At 37.0% G+C, this 17,472-nt stretch overlaps 1 protein-coding gene across 5 annotated transcripts in view; it reads right to left on the minus strand.

Moving 5' to 3' along the window:
- FBXL20 (F-box and leucine rich repeat protein 20) overlaps positions 1-17,472 on the minus strand; it is a 102,509-nt gene that overhangs the window by 13,438 nt on the left and 71,599 nt on the right. For all 5 annotated transcript variants that reach the window (XR_016035530.1, XM_088829041.1, XM_055407744.2 and 2 more), the window contains 7 exons: positions 17,239-17,293; positions 14,015-14,089; positions 12,754-12,848; positions 12,206-12,274; positions 4,811-4,906; positions 3,150-3,276; positions 1,750-1,824 (listed from right to left, as the gene is read on the minus strand). Coding sequence is in view for 4 of the 5 variants with exons in the window: in XM_088829041.1 (XP_088685167.1) it covers positions 1,750-1,824; positions 3,150-3,276; positions 4,811-4,906; positions 12,206-12,274; positions 12,754-12,848; positions 14,015-14,089; positions 17,239-17,293 (592 nt within the window). In the remaining variant the exon portion in view is untranslated. The remainder of the gene's footprint in view (positions 1-1,749; positions 1,825-3,149; positions 3,277-4,810; positions 4,907-12,205; positions 12,275-12,753; positions 12,849-14,014; positions 14,090-17,238; positions 17,294-17,472) is intronic.

A 17,472-nucleotide genomic window follows, 5' to 3' on the forward strand; every position in this document is an offset into this window, starting at 1 on the left:
TGGATGCAAAGACAGAGACAAGATCTGTCATAAGAATGAGTTGATAAGGCATATATACGCAGGAAAGTATTGTGAGGGCTGTGCTTTTTTTCTTCATGTTTTAAAGTCTATAAGGGATGACCGAGGAAAAAAGATGAAGAAAAGTCATATTACCAATACTCTTGATTTTTAAAAAATTAAAAAGAGTAAAAATCTGCTAAACTTTTATGTTTTCAAATCAGTCAAGAAAAAGAGACTGCATTAAGTATTTACTTTGGTCACTTCAACAGTTTCAGGCAGAAACTTCAAGAAGTCTTATGAATGCTGAGAATCATTTCATCACATTGCACAGGAATGACAGATGGAATGACTCATGCCCTAAGATCTGGGTGAAGATAAACACATGACAGAGCTGGTTCTTTATGCCAGAAGGGTAGAGGAAATGAAACTAAAATGGTAAATGGTAGGTATGGTATGTATGTATTTATATGTATGTAACATACATATGGAGAAGGCAATGGCAAGCCACTCCAGTACTCTTGCCTAGAAAATCCCATGGATGGAGGAGCCTGGTAGGCTGCAGTCCGTGGGGTCGCTAAGGGTCGGACACGACTGAGCAACTTCATTTTCACTTTTCACTTTCACACATTGGAGAAGGAAATGGCAACCCACTCCAGTGTTCTTGCCTGGCCAGGGATGGGGGACCCTGGTGGGCTTCTGTCTATGGGGTCACACAGAGTCGGACATGACTGAAGTGACGCAGCAGCAGCAGCAACATACATATAGTATCTGTGCATGTGTACATAAATAAAATCTGAAGATGTGTAAGCTTTTTCCTATCACTAAGTTGTGTAACATCTTTCTTTCAGGCCAAATACTTCAGTTTCATAAATGAAAGTAGGCAAATTTTCTGGTAGTTAGCAATTATGGGAATCAAAATATCATCCCCTTAATTCAGTCTCTAGAAGCATCTTAAACAGATCACTTATAGCACCATCCCTTAAGGGCTGGAAGGACAGGATGCTTAAACTGCACAAAACATGGCCCTATATGTGTCACCCTAAAATGACCACTGTGACCAAAGAATAAAGGGAAAGTATAACAACTAGAAGGTTTAGCACAAACAAGGAAAACCCTCACTAACTTTTTTCACTGCGATGAGAGGCTCTTACTCCAAAGTAACACACGTATGTAATTTTTGAGGCAAGAGAGAAAAGTTGAATGTGTACCATCACTGCTCTAGGATCCTGAATAATTTTAGTTAATTCTACAAGCAAAATCCAGGGGCTTTGTGATAGACACAAAAAAGTTGATAGTGTAAATAAACAAATCAAATGTAAACTATAAATACTAATTGAGAATAATTTAAAGGGTATACTTTGCTTGTCACCTACTTATATCAGTGGTCCCCAATAGTCATGACTCACTGATAGATCTTAAATTGATGTGACTGCAATTAATTTACCAAAAATATTTTAAAGGCCAAAGTTTATGAATAATTCACTTCTAAAAGGTAAGTTTTCCTAAGTAGAAGAGAAACGGGTGGAGTTATGCTTGAGCTTACTCGGAATTCAATATAAGCTACTCTCTATCTCATCTACGTCAAAGGCCCTAGGAATGAGCACTGCTGAGCATGTAAAAAAGCATGATGTTTACTTGAATCTTCAGGGATGAAGTGGACAAACTGCTGGTCTTTATGACCGAAACTCTTATAATAACATTACTGAAATGAATTACTAGCACAAAAGAGTGGTCAGAAGGACTGCTTACTAAGCAAGTCTGCAAGTTCAAAGTCACCAGTTCAGGACAGTGTGCACCTATGTACTTGAGAGCTTCATCTTCTAGCTAGAAAAATTAAAAAGAGAGAGAAAAAACTATTACTGATATTGTTTAGTATTTTAAAACTTTAAAATCTTAAAGGTTTTAGAGTGTACATACACACACAGAGTGTACATATTCATCAATGCATTTTAAATGTAGCTAACCAAGTTTCAAATGATCATATAAAAGTGCAATTCATATGATTAGTACAGTTATTAGTCTTTGTCATCAGTTTGGGCCACATTAAATTCAATCACTAAATCAAAGATAAACACTGCCTAGTGCTCACGGATATTTCTTCTGATAAATTAAATATGCTTCACAGAATTCTGCTGAAGGATTTTGAAACTAAAGTAACTTTCACATTTCTACACTTTGTAAAGTTCCTTAACAAACTTTTCAGAGCAGGAGCTGAGAAAGGAATCTGCAGTTTATCTGCTGCTGGAAGATCACTGCTATGAGTACAGTTCTGAGACCAGATGGCAAGTAATTTGACTATAATGATGCATCCCAATCAATATTTTTCAGGGTTCCATAAATAACCAGAAGTTCAAGCTGTTGTTTTAAGGCAGTCATACTTTCGAAGCTCTGTTTCAAACAATGGGAAATCTTCCCATTATGGTGAAAGAATGAGGGCATTTAAAAAAAACAGAACTCAAGGCCTGGTTTTAGCAACCATTAATAAAAAAGTGGGGGAATAAGAGCATAGCCCTACTTTGTCAGTCACTTCTAAACCCACTCTTGATCATTTCCTTCCACATGTTGGTACCATGTCAATTCCTTTTTTTCCCCCACTGTAAAACACTGAGATATTACAAATTTTAATGACAAAATATGTTGGATTTGTGATGTAACTGGCAGGAAATAAGCATCAACACTATAAAATGTAGGTTGCTATAAACTTTGCACATCCAGCTCAAGGTCTCAGGCAGTTGACAACCTGGCATGTTTTCTTTTCAGATTAAATTACATGAAACCCTTCTTGCCAACAGCACCTATTCTATACGATTTTGTCTCCTCACCTTTGCCTCTCCTCAAAAATTTATCTTTGGTCAGGTGTTAATTCTTCTCCTTTTTTGGGGGCCGGGGTGGGGGGTGGGAAGGCCATGCTGCATGGCCTTAGTTCCTCAACCAGTGACTGAACCCATGCCCTCTGCAGTGGAAGCGTGGTGTCCAAGGAATTCCCTCTTCTACTTTGTCAGTCGAGAGAAAATACTTTAATTTTTGGTAAGCATGGGTTTTTGGTCAATAACACACAACTACGTATCTCTCTAGCCAACATCTTGGGGCTGCCCACCAAGCTCATGGTGCCTCTATCAATCTAAAGTAAGACAGGGAGTTATTATTACCTGTGTGCAGCCTTTTAAGAATAAGGCTTTAAGACCTCCACAGCCTCTCACTAGAGCTTGGATACCATCCTTGGTTACTTGGTCACACCAGGAAATGTTTAATTGCTCCAACAGTGGACATCCCTCACTTAGGAATAAAACAAAATGAAACAAACATATGACTAAATCCAACTCCAAAGGCACCAATGTCTCATTTTATTGGTTATTCCATAACAACAAAAGGCGCATTTATCAATGCCTGTGGTGTTCACATAGGACTACACCACTAGGAGGGCTAGCTCAAATCTACCTTAACAAGCTCAAGCACAATGCTGCTTTTCAGATATATTAGATTTTATGGAGCTTTATACTTTTCAAAATATATTCTTTCTGCACTTATCACAACTTTAACAGTCTCAGACAGGAAATGGAAATTATGTGATTCATTCATTCATGTTAACAGAGTAATTAATGAAGAATCAGATTCAATCTCAAATTTTTCTATCAAACAATTCGAGCACTTATCAATGCATTAGTAATGAGGACACGGAAAATTTTCTTTTAAAAATTACAAAGGTTCTGCAAAATTTTCTTTTCTGGGACATATCTAGGGTATATTTTACACAAGTTGAATTTAGGATATATGATATTAGATCTCTGCCTTCTATCAAACACTATTCTATTTTCTGATTTCACATTTAAATTATAGAAGAATCCCAAGCTCTAGGGCATTCTTTGGAAAATACTGCTTTGTTTTATAAAATAAAGCCAGGCATCTTGGTTCAAGTTCATTCTTCAGCATTAATAGTGTGACTTCAGGCAGTCACCTCCGGAAGTCTGCCAGAGTCTCTCTCAGACCAAGATTAGCAACAGTCCTTGTATGTTCTCCTCAAATTGATGCATTCATTTTTACCCTGACACTTATTCCTCTGTAATACAACATACTTAAGTGTCTGTTTTCTTCTTCTAGACTCTGGGAAACTTAAGGGTAGAAACAGTTATCTTATTCAGTTACCTCCCATGGTTGAATCACGATAACTGGCATTCAGAAGAATTTTAGATTTTATCTGTAAAGTGTCTACCTCACAAGATTTTCAAATAAATGAGCTCATTTACGTGAAGTGCTATAAACTATGAACACTGTTATACTACCTTATTTACTATACCAACCAGCCTTAGATACATGTGTTCTTAAATACAGGTGACACATTTTCATATTATTTACACTCTACTTAACTAAATTTACATTTCTTCTTTTAATAGTTTAATTCTTATTATTCATAAATGTAACTAATACATGGGACCATAATCATTTATAAAAGGCTGATAAAAAAGTAAAAGTACAAAGAGAATGGGCACTTCACCCTCCTTTTAAGACAAATCTTTTTGTAATGTAGTTTTAAAAATTATATTCACATTAAAACAATTAAAACCTACTGAGTGCTTACTACACACAGAATCCTGTGCTAAGCACTTCATTCGTGTACAAACTACTATTCTGTTCAGAAATCCTAGTTACTGCTATTCATTTCACCTGAATTTGTCCTATAATGTGGGCAAGTGGTAAAACAAAGGGTCAATTATGAACCACATACATATCTATAAAACAAAAGTTTCCTTCAATTCCAACTTAAATAAGTATTTGTTCTGATTATTGGACATTCTTGTTATAAGAAATTTACCTCAGAGCTTTTAGAGACATGTTTGTTATTGATGTACAGGAAGCCAAGTCAAGGTGCCTGAGTTTGGAACAGAACTTGCTAAGGCTAGTACATGTACTGAAAAAGGAGAAAATAATAAACAAATAATAAACAAACAGTCTACTAAGCATATGATATAATAATATTATACACAATTTTCAATAAACAAATAAGAACACATCCTTAGAATTTCATAGATGATTCTCATGTGTTACAAAAACCATAAAATTTCCATACCCCAAATATTAAAAAAAAAAGTAGTTATAAATCCAAGGACCTTTCACGTTGACGAAGAGGTAGGTTCTCAAAGGATAAAAAAAGTGCTGTGTATAACAATTTGCACGGGGGGAAGATCGTTCTTGATTCACATTTAGAAACATTAATAGCTATTGACAGTGACTACATTTGTGCTGATAAGAGATTTACAGGTATTTTGTAAATTCACACACCAGAAAGCTACCTAGAATATGCCAGCAAGTTGTGATACATGAAAACCAAAAGCTGTCTCTGCTCTTTCACTTAAATCTCTTTCTGTTCACGATAACCTTGTGCATGGCATTAACAAAATAATCAGATTTTTGCAAGGTATACTGAGGATGGACCAGTGTGAGGCTGAAACAAACTAAGTTATGTAATATTACTGCCTGTTTTCCTTTATGAATTTGTTAAAAGCTCTTTGTCTCACAGTCGTCAAGTTCCTCATTTAAATTTTTTTCTCAGTTATGGAAAATCTCAAATATACTCTCAAGACTAAATAACAGAGAATGCACATATACCATCCTTAAACTCTGACATTTATCAATATTCTACTATTGCTATTTCATCTATTTCCTTCTTTTTTCTTGTTCCAATTTTTTATAGAGGAAATCCCAGACATATTATTATTTTACCTGTAAATATTTCAGGACATATTTCTAACATATAAGGATTTTAATTCCTTAATGTCTGACACCCAGTCTGTGTTCAACTTTTCCCAAAAGTATCATAAATGCCTTTGTCAAACTTCCTCTTGTGGTTTTCTTCTGCTGTTTAGTAATGAACACTCTTTCTTGTGTTTATTAGCCAATCATCTCTTTTCTTGGTGAAATGTCTATCTAAGTGCTCACAGCTTTTCTTTTCTTTCAATTGATTTTCTTTTTTGGGGCCACACTGTGTGGCATGCGGGATCTTCGTTCCCTGACCAAAGAGCAAACCTGTGCCCCATGCAATGGATGTGCAGAATCTTGACCACTGGACCACCAGGAAAGTCCCAGGCCTATTTTTAATTGGATTATCTTGTTATTATTGATATCAGTTCAGTTCAGTTGCTCAGTCGTGTCCGACTCTTTGTGATCCCATGGATTGCAGCATGCCAGGCTTCCCTGTAAATCACCATCTCCCAGAATTTACTCAAACTCATGTCTACTGACTGAGTGATGCCATCCAACCATCTCATCCTTTGTCACCCCCTTCTCCTCCTACCCTCAATCTTTCCCAGCATCAGGGTCTTTTCAAATGTGTCACTTCTTCACATCAGGTGACCAAAGTACTGGAGTTTCAGCAGCTTCAGTATCAGTCCTTCCAATGAATATTCAGGACTGATTTCCTTTAGGATAGATTGGTTTCATCTCCTTGCAGTCCAAGGGACTCTGAAGTCTTCTCCAACACCACAGTTCAAAAGCAGCATTTCTTCCGCACTCAGCTTTCTTTATAGTCCAATTCTCACATCCATACATGACTACTGGAAAAACCACAGCCTTGACTAGATGGACCTTTGTTAGCAAAGTAATATCTCTGCTTTTTAATTTGCTGTCTAGGTTGGTCATAACTTTTCTCCCAAGGAGTAAGCATCTTTTAATTTCATGGCTGCAGTCACCATCTGCAGTGATTTTGGAGCCCAAAAAAATAAAGTCTGCCACTGTTTCCACTGTTTCCCCAACTATTTCCCACGAAGTGATGGGACCAGATGTCACAATCTTCGTTTTCTGAATGTTGAGCTTTAGGCCAACTTTTTCACTCTCACTTTGCATTCTTTGGCACTGCCTCTCTTTGGGACTGGAATGAAAACTGACCTTTCCTAGTCCTGTGGCCAGTGCTGAGTTTTCCAAATTTGCTGGCATATTGAGTGTAGCACTTACACAGCATCATCTTTTAGGATTTGAAATAGCTCAACTGGAATTCCATCACTTCCACTAGCTTTGTTTGTAGTGATGCTTCCTAAGGCCCATTTGACTTCACATTCCAGGATGTTTGGCTTTGTGAGTCATCATACCATCGTGATTATCTGGGAATTGAAGATCTTTTATGGATAGTTCTTCTGTGTATTCTTGCCACCTCTTCTTAATATCTTCTGCTTCTGCTTTCTCTATATATTCTTGATATATAATTTAATGGTTTTCAGTGAAGAAATCTGGTACTTCTTATTCTCAGTAGGTTTTACATGGAAGCTTTTGATCATATTAAGGAAACTCCCTTCTATTCTTTGTTGCTTTTTTTTTGTGCCACTCAACTTGCAGGATCTTAGTTCCCGAATGAGGGACTGAACCTGCTCCCCAGCATTGAAAGCACTAAGTCCTAACCATTTGAACCACTAGGCGATTATCTGCTGAAAACTTTTTATCATAAATGAGTGTTAAGAGTTTGTTATGTGCTTTTACTGCATCTAATGAAGCATTAGTTATCTATTATTGCACAGCAAATTAAAACTGAGCAGCTTAAAATAATAATTATTTATTATCTCAGTTTTCATGAGTCAGGAATATGTGCACAGACAGCCCAGCAGAGTGACAGCCCAGCAGAGTGACTTGGACTTAGGATCTCTCACAAGGCTACCATCAAGGTATACTAGCCACAGCTGGAATCATCTCAAAGGTAGCTAGACACTGATTCCCTTCCAAGCTCATTTAGGTTAAGTGGAGGTTGGCAGACTTAAGATGACCCAATTTCAATCTTCCCCATTTGGTTTTTGATAGACTTCAAGTTCTTGCTAGCTGTTGGCCACAGACCTCAGTTTCTTGCCACATGGGCCTCTCCAAAGAACTACTCACAAGTGGGCAGAATGCTTCCCCAGTGCTGCAGAAGAAAGTAGAGCAAGATAGAAGACACAGTCTTTTTGGAACCTAATCTCCAAAGTGATACCCAACCTCTTTTTGCAGTATTCTATTGTTAGAAATGAGACACTATGTCCAGTGTACACTCAAGGGGAAAAGATTACACAAAAGTGCAAACAAGGAAGAGGCAGTGATTATTTGGGGGCCAGTTTAGAAGCTGCCCATCACAATGAAAATGATCATGTGGTTTTTGTCCTTTATTCATTCCAGAGGACAGTAAATCTCAGAAGCTGCTTATTTTTGTATGTTCAGGAAGTTAAGAATGGTTTCGGCATTTTTAAATGGTTGAAAGAAAGTCAAAAGAAGACACTATTTTGTGACATGTGATATTAAATGAAATTAAAACTCAGCAACATGCGATAAAGTTTTGGTGGAGCAGAGCCATGTTCATTTGTTAACGTACTATCTGTGGCCACTTTGTAAAACACTGGCAGAGTTGACGCTGACAGAGACTACATGGCCAACAAAGCCTAAAATATTTCTTTATCCAGCCCTAAACAGAAAAGTTTGTTGTTCTCTGCTTTATTCTAATTATTATGAAAAATTACATTAATTGATTTTCAGATGTTAAACCACATGTATTCCTGGGATAAATCCCACCTAGATAAGATCCAACCCTTTTATATGTTGCCGGATTCAGTTTGCTAAAATTTTATTATTTCTCCATCTCTGTGTCTGAGGAATATAATAGACTTCCTTTTATTGTGATGTTTTTGCTTGGCTTTGGTATCAGAAAAATACTGGCCGCATAGGACAAGTTATGAATTATTTCCTCTTTTACTTTATGAGTGAGTTTGAGTATTAGTATTCTTCCTTCTTTTGATGGACTCACCAGTGAAGTCATATGGGCCTGGGCTTTTTTTCTGTGTGGGACAATTTTGAATTATTGTATTTACTTCTATAGATTTATCCAGACTGTTAATCTATACCTTCCCAAGAATTGGTCCATCTCACCTAGGTTGTCTGATTAAATTTATTTATGATATTACCTGACAAACATTTCATCTTGTCTGCTTTTGATAATTTGAATCTACCCTCTCATTTTCTTAGTCTAGGTTTGTCAATTTACAAAACTTTTTTCAGTGATTATTGATTTTGTTACTGTTTTTGTTTCCTGCTTCACTGATATCCATTCTAATTTTTTTTCCTTGCGTTGGGCTTTGCTCTTCTTTTTGCTAAGTTTTAAAAAAATTTTATGTGTTTATTTTTGGCTGTGATGGGTCTTTGTTGCTGCACGTGGGCTTTCTTTAGTTGGGGCAAGCAGGGGCTACTCTTTGCTGTGGTGTCTCTTGTGGAGTATGGGCTCTAGGGTGAGCAGGCTTCAGTAGTTGCAGCGCACGGGCTTAGCTGGTCTGCAGTAGGTGGAATCTTCACGGACCAGGGATCAAACCCTCATCCCCTACATCGGCAGGCAGATTCTTAACCAGTGGATCACCAGGGAAGTCCTTTTCTAATTTCTCAGTATTGAAGGCTGTTACTGATAAGAGCTTTCTCTTTTTCCTCTTTTGTGACACAGGATTGCAGAGTTGTATTACTATCTTGGCCGCATCACATAAATGCTGGTAGCTTTTCATTTTCCTTCAGTTCAAAATTACATAGAAGCATGATGCTGAATTTCCAAAGATTCTGTTGAGAATCTCTAGTTTAACTTTCTAGTTCTGGTCAAAGAATATATTTTGAATGATTTTAATCTTCTTAAATTAAGACTTATTTAGTAGACCAATCTATGCTCTATCCTAGAGAATGGTCCAAGTATGTTTGTAAAGAATGTTTATTCTGTAATCATTGGGTGGAGTGTTCTATCTGCACAGTATGCATTCTTCCATCTGTTTACTTTCAAATTATTTGTGTAGTTCAATCTAAAGCTCGTCTCTTATAGACAGCACAAGCTGGGTCTTTTTTTTTTTTGAAGTTTGTTTTTTTAATCTTATTGATATATAATTGATTTACAATATTGCGTTAATTTCTGCATAGCTAAGTGATTCAGTTATACATACATATATATATTTTTTCATATTCTTTTCAGTCATGGTTTATTACAGGCTATTGGATATAGTTCCCTGTGCTATAAAGTTGGACCTTGTTGTTTATCCATGCTAAATGTAATAGTTTCTATCTACTAACCCCAAACTCGAAGTCCATCTCTCCTCTTTCCCTCTTCTTCTTGGCAACCCCAAGTCTGTTCTCTACGTCTGTGAGTCTGTTTTGTATGTGCATGCTCAGTTGTGTCCAACTCTTTGCAACCCCAGGGACTCCAGCCCACCAGGTTCCTCTGTCCATGGGATTTTCCAGGCAAGAATACTGGAGTGGGTTGCCATTTCCTACTCCATGGGTCTTGTTTTTTAATCCATACTGACAATCTGTCTTTTGGGTGAAGTGTTCAGTCTGTCCACATTTAAAAAAATTATTGGTTTTTAATTTTTTTTGGGGGGGTGCGGGGCACCATGCTGCATGGCATGTAGAATCTTAGTTCCCTGATCAGGGATCCAATCAGCAACTCCTGCATTGAAAGCATGGAGTCTTAGTCACTGGACCACCAAGGAAGTCCTAGCAAAATTATTGATATGGTTGCATTTTCTCTCCCATTTTGTTTGTTTCATGCTTTCCTTGTTTTTCTTTTACTGTTTTCTTGTATCAGATGTACTGTTTCAATTCCTCTGTTGATTTTTTTACCTTTTCCTTGAGTTATTTTCTTATAGTTTGCTCATAGAATACAATATGTATCTTAATTTACCACAATCTATTTCAGAACAATAAATCTCATCCTTTGTCGTCCCCTTTTCCCTGCCTTCAATCTTTCCCAGCATCAGGGTCTTTTCTAATGAGTCAGCTCTTCACATCAGGTGGCTAAAGTACTGGAGCTTCAGCATCAGTCCTTCCAATGAATATTCAGGCTTGATTTCTTTAGGATTGACTGGTTTGATCTCCATGCATTCCAAGGGACTCTCAAGAGTCTTCTCCAACACCACAGTTCAAAATCATCAATTCTTCGGCGCTCAGCCTTCTTTATGGCTGCCTTATTTAAGTTCTGGCAATTCTTCAGTTCAGTTTCCCAGCAATTATTCTTTCTGTTTTAGATATTCTTTGCCCAGCTTTGTGGTGTCTCAATATGTGCAAATATAGTTTACTATTCAACCAAATTTATGAAGATTTCTGTAGTTTTTTTTTGAGTAGCTTCTCTCTTTCCAGACACCTACTTAGTCATCCTGGTCTCCCAGAACTTTGATCTCTTTCTCTTCAAACCAGACAGAACTTTGTGCCCTGCTTGCATTCCTTCTCCTGTACCATTATCTCAAAAATGCCACCAAGCAGAAAGCCACGACAATCATAAGGCTCACCTCATTTGTTTCTCAGTTCTGCTCTGCATGTTGTCCAACATTTCAGACTGCTTGCTTTCTATGTTTTGTACAGTTTTAGAGCTGTTTATAGCACGAGGGCAGTGACTGTTGTTATCAGAAGCAGAGGTCTCCACCCTTGATTTTTAAAGTCTTTATCTTTTTTCTTTTAAACTATATTTACTGCTAAAGTCACTAGAACATGCAAAATTCTGAACATTAACTTGTGGTTATTTGAGATATTTAGATTTATGTGCTTATGTTAAAAGCTTTTATTTTTCAGAAATGCTTATTTTAGTAAAGCATATTGGAACTTCCCTGGTGGAGCAGTAGATAAGAATCCTCCTGCCAATGCGGGGGACATGAGTTCCATCCCTGGCCTGAGAAGATCTCACATGTTGCAGAGCAACTAAACTCGCGTGCCACAACTAATGAGCCTTCACTCCAGAGCCCTTAAGCCTGCATGCTGCAACTACTGAAGCCCGTGCCTAGAGCCTGTGCTCTGCAACGAGAGGCCACCACAATGAGAAATCCCCACAGCGTAACAAAGAGTAGCCCCCACTTGCCACAACTAGAGAAAGGCTGCTAAAAAGCGACGAAGACTCAGTGCAAAAAACGAAATGCATATTTACATTGTTTAGGAATTTTTCACAAAAAGATAAAATGAATAAGATAAAAGAGTGGGCGTACAGAGAAAACAAAACTAGCACTACTACTAAATAATATCAAGTAACTTAAAAATTTTAAATTTCATGGCAGAATTTGAGCCAAATTCCAAAATAAGCTTCTTGTTTCATTTCTAACTTCTAAAGTCGCTTTCTCTTTCTTGAAACATCTTTTCTCTATAAAACCAAAATGAAATTTACTAAATATATTAGCAGCCTGCATTAAAAGCTAGTACAGGCAGGACACAATGGGCTATGACTTACCCTTCTAAAATATAAAATACTTACGCATCTGTAGTCTTTGTACACCCATTGAGATTCAGTACTTCAATGTTCCTACAGTTTTGTGCAAAGGTTCTTTATAGGAAAGAAATAAAGTAAAGGGTCTGAGGCAAAATGTACACAATTCTCAGCATTAAAAAAATAATAAAAGATACAAAACAGCAAACCTGGATATTAGTACAAAAAGTCGTTAAGTTACGAATAAATTAATTTTCAACCATAAACTTTTAAACATCAATCTTTTTGTCAACCAAAGTTAAAATTACCTGAGCTTGAATTAAACAAACAACAAACTTTACTCAAGGTTCCAAATGAACCATTTATAATATGGGGAAGCTGGTTTTTGGTGGGGAGCACATGTTCTTGTTTTATTCCCAAAACCACATATCCCACTACTGGATATTTGTATGATAAGCAATGAATGTGTATTTGGGTTCAGAACAGCTTAAGAATATGAAAACTATCCCAGCCTTTTCTGGGTGAGATGCTGCTGTCTCTCGTGTTGTTCTTTACTGCAGTCAGTAAGATCAGTTAATCAGTAGTTATGTTTTTACCTTAAAGCATTGTCTCCTACTCCAAGACACCCACGAAGACTTAACTTTCGTAAAAAGCCCCCACACCTTTTTGAAATGTTCTCCACTACCCGGCCCTGTAAAAAGAGAAGATAGATACACAAAAAGATAAGCCACCACATCGTTTTTGAAAAGAACACATTCTCATTTTTAAAATGCTTCTAACTCGTTTTAAAAACATAATTAAATCAAATCAGCTTTCTTGATTTACTTAAAATATGCCTAACCTCTATATTGTTATTTATTTTGTTCATCTTTAAGATACTTTGCATTTGAGGAAATGGTGCCCTGTAGTTCTCTTATGTTACTGTATTACTGTTTCAGTACATTTACTATAGTACTCTAAACACAGCAGAGACTCAATGAACACTTAACAAAAGCCTGCTGAATGGTTTTGTAGGTTACGTTGCTTTAAACTTTACATCCATGAAGATAAAGAGAATTGGGAAAAACAAAAATCTACCACATTGATGATACTTTCTGAAGATAATGGAAAGTTCATGTGAGGTTTCTTAAGCTTCTTACATGAATCCTCAAGACAACTAAGCTCCATTAGTACTTTAAAAAAAAAACACAAAAACCCAACCCAGTTGAAAAAAATCTAAACATACATCTTACTTAATCCTTGTAACACAAAGAGGAAGCTATGATTTGCACTCTCCAGATGAGAGAACCAAGGACCACAGAGTTAAAATTCAGGTTAAAATAATATAAGCTTAAGCCATTCTCCATTTGAGAAAACAGGCAATACTAAGGATGAAATATGAGGGAGAAATGAGAAGGGAAAAAAAATCTCTCCACAGCAAAAGTAATCCAATACATTTTTCTGGAGAATGAAAGAAAAAACTATCTGTAGGCTCTCCTAGAACCCAAAATGCTCATCAAGAAGAATTTATGCAAATATTATGCCTCAGTAAGTTCTTAACTCCACTTATTTTTCCATAAACGGATATAAAAAGACTTCCTAAAAAGAGCAAACACAGGTCCATATTTCCACAACAAAAATAAAAACAAAAACTTAGTAATAAATAATTTACTATTATTTCAGTAAAATAATTTTGCTTATTTGCAAAAGCTGAACAAGTTCTTGGTTAACACTGCAGGCTCTCATGAAACTTGGATGAACTGAAATTAATGGTTTCTCTCTCCAGGGAAAGGAGATTTATATAGATGAGGCTAATTTGTTCCATGCTGTAATTACATTCTAACAAGAGAAATGGGGCCACACACCACATAATTATACCTCAATATCCCTCTGGAAATCAAACAGGTCAATTCGCTGCCAGTTACTGCCATCCAAAGCCAGAACATTCCAGGCCTATTTTGAAGAAAAAGACACAAAATGAGCAGAAGCTGAAATGAAGGGAAAAAGCCAGCAAAGTCCAAGTTCAAAATTCAACCTACTAATGATTGAAATTGTCCAAAAAATGTCTCAGCACGCCCATCATTAACTCCCAAAAGGTGAGTCTCACTTCTGATTCATGTTTTATTCTCCAAGTAGATTATCTCATAAATGAGTGGGTACAGAAATTAGTAGCTGTGAAAGATTTTACATTAGGGGGCTGGGGAAAGGACAGGGTGTAATAAGTACCATAGTCAGAGACTGTTTTCTAACTGGAATTTCTAATTTCAAAATGAGACGATCCAACTGGTGAAAAGCAAGTCTGTCACTCTAGGAACAAGGTGAGGAAGAAACCAAAAAAAGAAGATGGACTCTGAACGCACTGTGTTCAATACATATACCACGTTCAATAAAAACATGGTAATCCCTAGCGTCACTTGTTTGGATCTGCAACTGTGACCTGGAATTTACAAAAGACGCTATCATTTCCCTATATGCGTGACAGAGACTTTAATGCTTTCCTCATTACAACTTAGCTCACTCAGGCATGTTTTTCAATTGGTCATCTTTCCTTTCAACTCGATTCAATGGTAATACATTTCTTTAATTAGCTAAAGAGAGCCAAGAAAGTTTTTCAGCTTTTCAGGATAAGGTGAAAAATGACTCCACAGAGTTAATTTGCTATGGATCATTCTGCATCGTATTTTAATCAGAAAGCCTTTAAAAGTTTTCCTTATTAAAGTGTATGCAAAGTCTTCATCCTGTTAAGTCAAACTGAGGATATCATCTACTTTTACAACAATTCAAAACAAAGAATCGACACTGAAATTGTAAAAAGGAAACTGCAGGTACGCTTTTAAGTCCCAGGTAACTGTCATACAACCAGCAAGACATATGCCAGGGGTACAGGAGAAAACAGTCATTATTCTAGAAATCTTTAAGGTTCTCTTAGGATTTCAATGTTATGTCTCATTTTGTGGCTTCATATTTTTCTAATTTTTTTCCCTTTTTTTCTTTTAAAACATTTATCTTTAATTAGCTGTGCTGGGTCTTTGCTGCTGTGTGGGCTTTTCTCTAGTTGCTGCAAGTGGGGGCTACTTTCTAAGTTGCAGTGTGCGGGCTCTCACTGTGGTGGCTTCCCTGTTGCTGAGTACGGGCTCCAGCGCACACAGGACTCAGCAGTTGTGCTTCCCGGGCTCTAGGGTACAGGTTCAACAGTTGTGGCGCCCAGGCTCAGTTGTTCTGTGGCATCTTCCTGGATCAGGGGTCAAACCCATGTCTCCTGCACTGGCAGGCGGATTCTTTATCACTGACCCATGAGGGTGCCCCCAATGGGTTCTTAAATGGTTCCATGGGAGACAAAACTTGTAAAGATTATGTGTTCACTAGATTCATGGGCTAAATATACCTCTGATTTGGCTTGATAGTTCTCATTTTCTCACACTACTTTTTTTCCAGCAAGCAGGAAATATGGTAAACTGAGACTAAAATTAGGAATGACAGAGTTCTCTCCAGAGTTTTTTTTTAAAGCACATTAACAAAATACTTCAAGTATAGAGAGTAACAGGCTAACTACTGATGAACCAATTGCACAGATTTATCGAAGACTGGCATTGTGCTTCCTTTTAAGTTAAAACACATTAAGAAGGAAGAAGAACCTGAACATGAAAACAACAATTAAAACTCACTCAAATCAACACTCTTGAGATGAGACTCTGCTACTGAACAGGTTTAGACACCAGTTTGGGAATTTTGTTTTTCAGTGATGACCTCAGCTTCTAATGTAGACAGAAAAGAAACCCCAACTCATTTGTACCAGCTATGACTAGGCCAACGACTCAGACACCAGGACAGAAATGTCATGAATAGAAATCATCAAAATATGACTGCCTGTTTCCTAAATAGCTGATACACAGTTTCAGTATGGCTTTTAGGCGGAGAAGGCAATGGCAAGCCACTCCAGTACTCTTGCCTAGAAAATCCCATGGATGGAGGAGCCTGGTAGGCTGCAGTCCCATGGATGGAGGAGCCTGGTAGGCTGCAGTCCGTGGGGTCGCTAAGGGTCGGACACGACTGAGCGACTTCACTTTCACACGTTGGAGAAGGAAATGGCAACCCACTCCAGTGTTCTTGCCTAGAGAATCCCAGGGAAGGGGGAGCCTGGTGGGCTGCCGTCTATGGGGTCACACAGAGTTGGACACGACTGAAGTGACTTAGCAGCAGCAGCAACAGCAGCAGCAAGATAAGGTGAATTTTCTATGTTAAGTTTTGTGCGTTTTTTTTTTCCCCTGAGGAAATCAGTGTTGGAAATTTGAAGGCAAACCTGTCTTTACAAAGATAAATACTCTGATATAATCAACCACATTACATACTCAGCACCTCCAACTATACCTGGCACATAGTAGGTTCTCAATAAATATTTGTTAGACAATCAAAAAGCCATTGTCCATTTTATAAAAAGGTGGTAATTATATGTATTCACTCGTTTTATTAATTATTGTATATCTACATTACAAAAGAGACTAGGAATGGTTCATAATGTAATTTTCCCACAACGGAGATTCTATTCTTAGTGTTAGTGGCAACAATAAGATTACGATATTTCACTGTTTTGTCACAGTAATGTCAGTTGTCAGAAGTTGGTAAGTAAGCATAATGCAGAAAGTGACTTTGAGAAAGGACTTTGGTTTGCGCTCTAATTTCTTAAAAATTAAATTCTAGTTATAACCTTTTGAGAAAAAGAAAATACCAGGAGATATCAAAAGCTTTCCATGTATATACATAAAATGAAGTAGGAAAACATAATGAAACACTGTATTATTACAGTTCTAAGTAAAGTGTAATCTTTTAATTTGCATGTTTAACATGCTTTTTCCTTGCAGATGCTTCCTCTGCACATATTATAGAAATAGTCAAGAGTTTCAAAAAACTAAAGTTAGAAACAATATATATAGTAGAATTCCACTGCAGAATTAATATGGGTTTAGGTATGCCATGGGTGCAACAACATCCTTGGAAACATGACACATAGCTACCATCTGAAGTAAATGGTTTGTCTGCTACAGAAGCTGATTATCATTAATGTCAGGAAGGAATGCTCTTCGAATTATGTCAGCCACTCTTACCCTGGAGACCTGAGCACAGCGACACAAGGTAACAACATCCAGAAAAGAAAATATCCTAAAAAGAGATGGAGAAAAACTTTACTATACATTATATGACAAAGGAGTTTCTCTTGATTTTTGCCTATAAATAATTGGCTATGTTAACACATGCAGAAATAGACAAATAATCACACAGAAAGCTGAAGCAATTTATAAAGATTAATACTACCCATATAAAACACAGGGGAGAAAGTC

The sequence above is a fragment of the Moschus berezovskii genome, chromosome 20 (assembly GCF_049115385.1).
Source record: "Moschus berezovskii isolate FMDL1 chromosome 20, NW_MosBer_1.0, whole genome shotgun sequence".
Classification (NCBI taxonomy): domain Eukaryota; kingdom Metazoa; phylum Chordata; class Mammalia; order Artiodactyla; family Moschidae; genus Moschus; species Moschus berezovskii.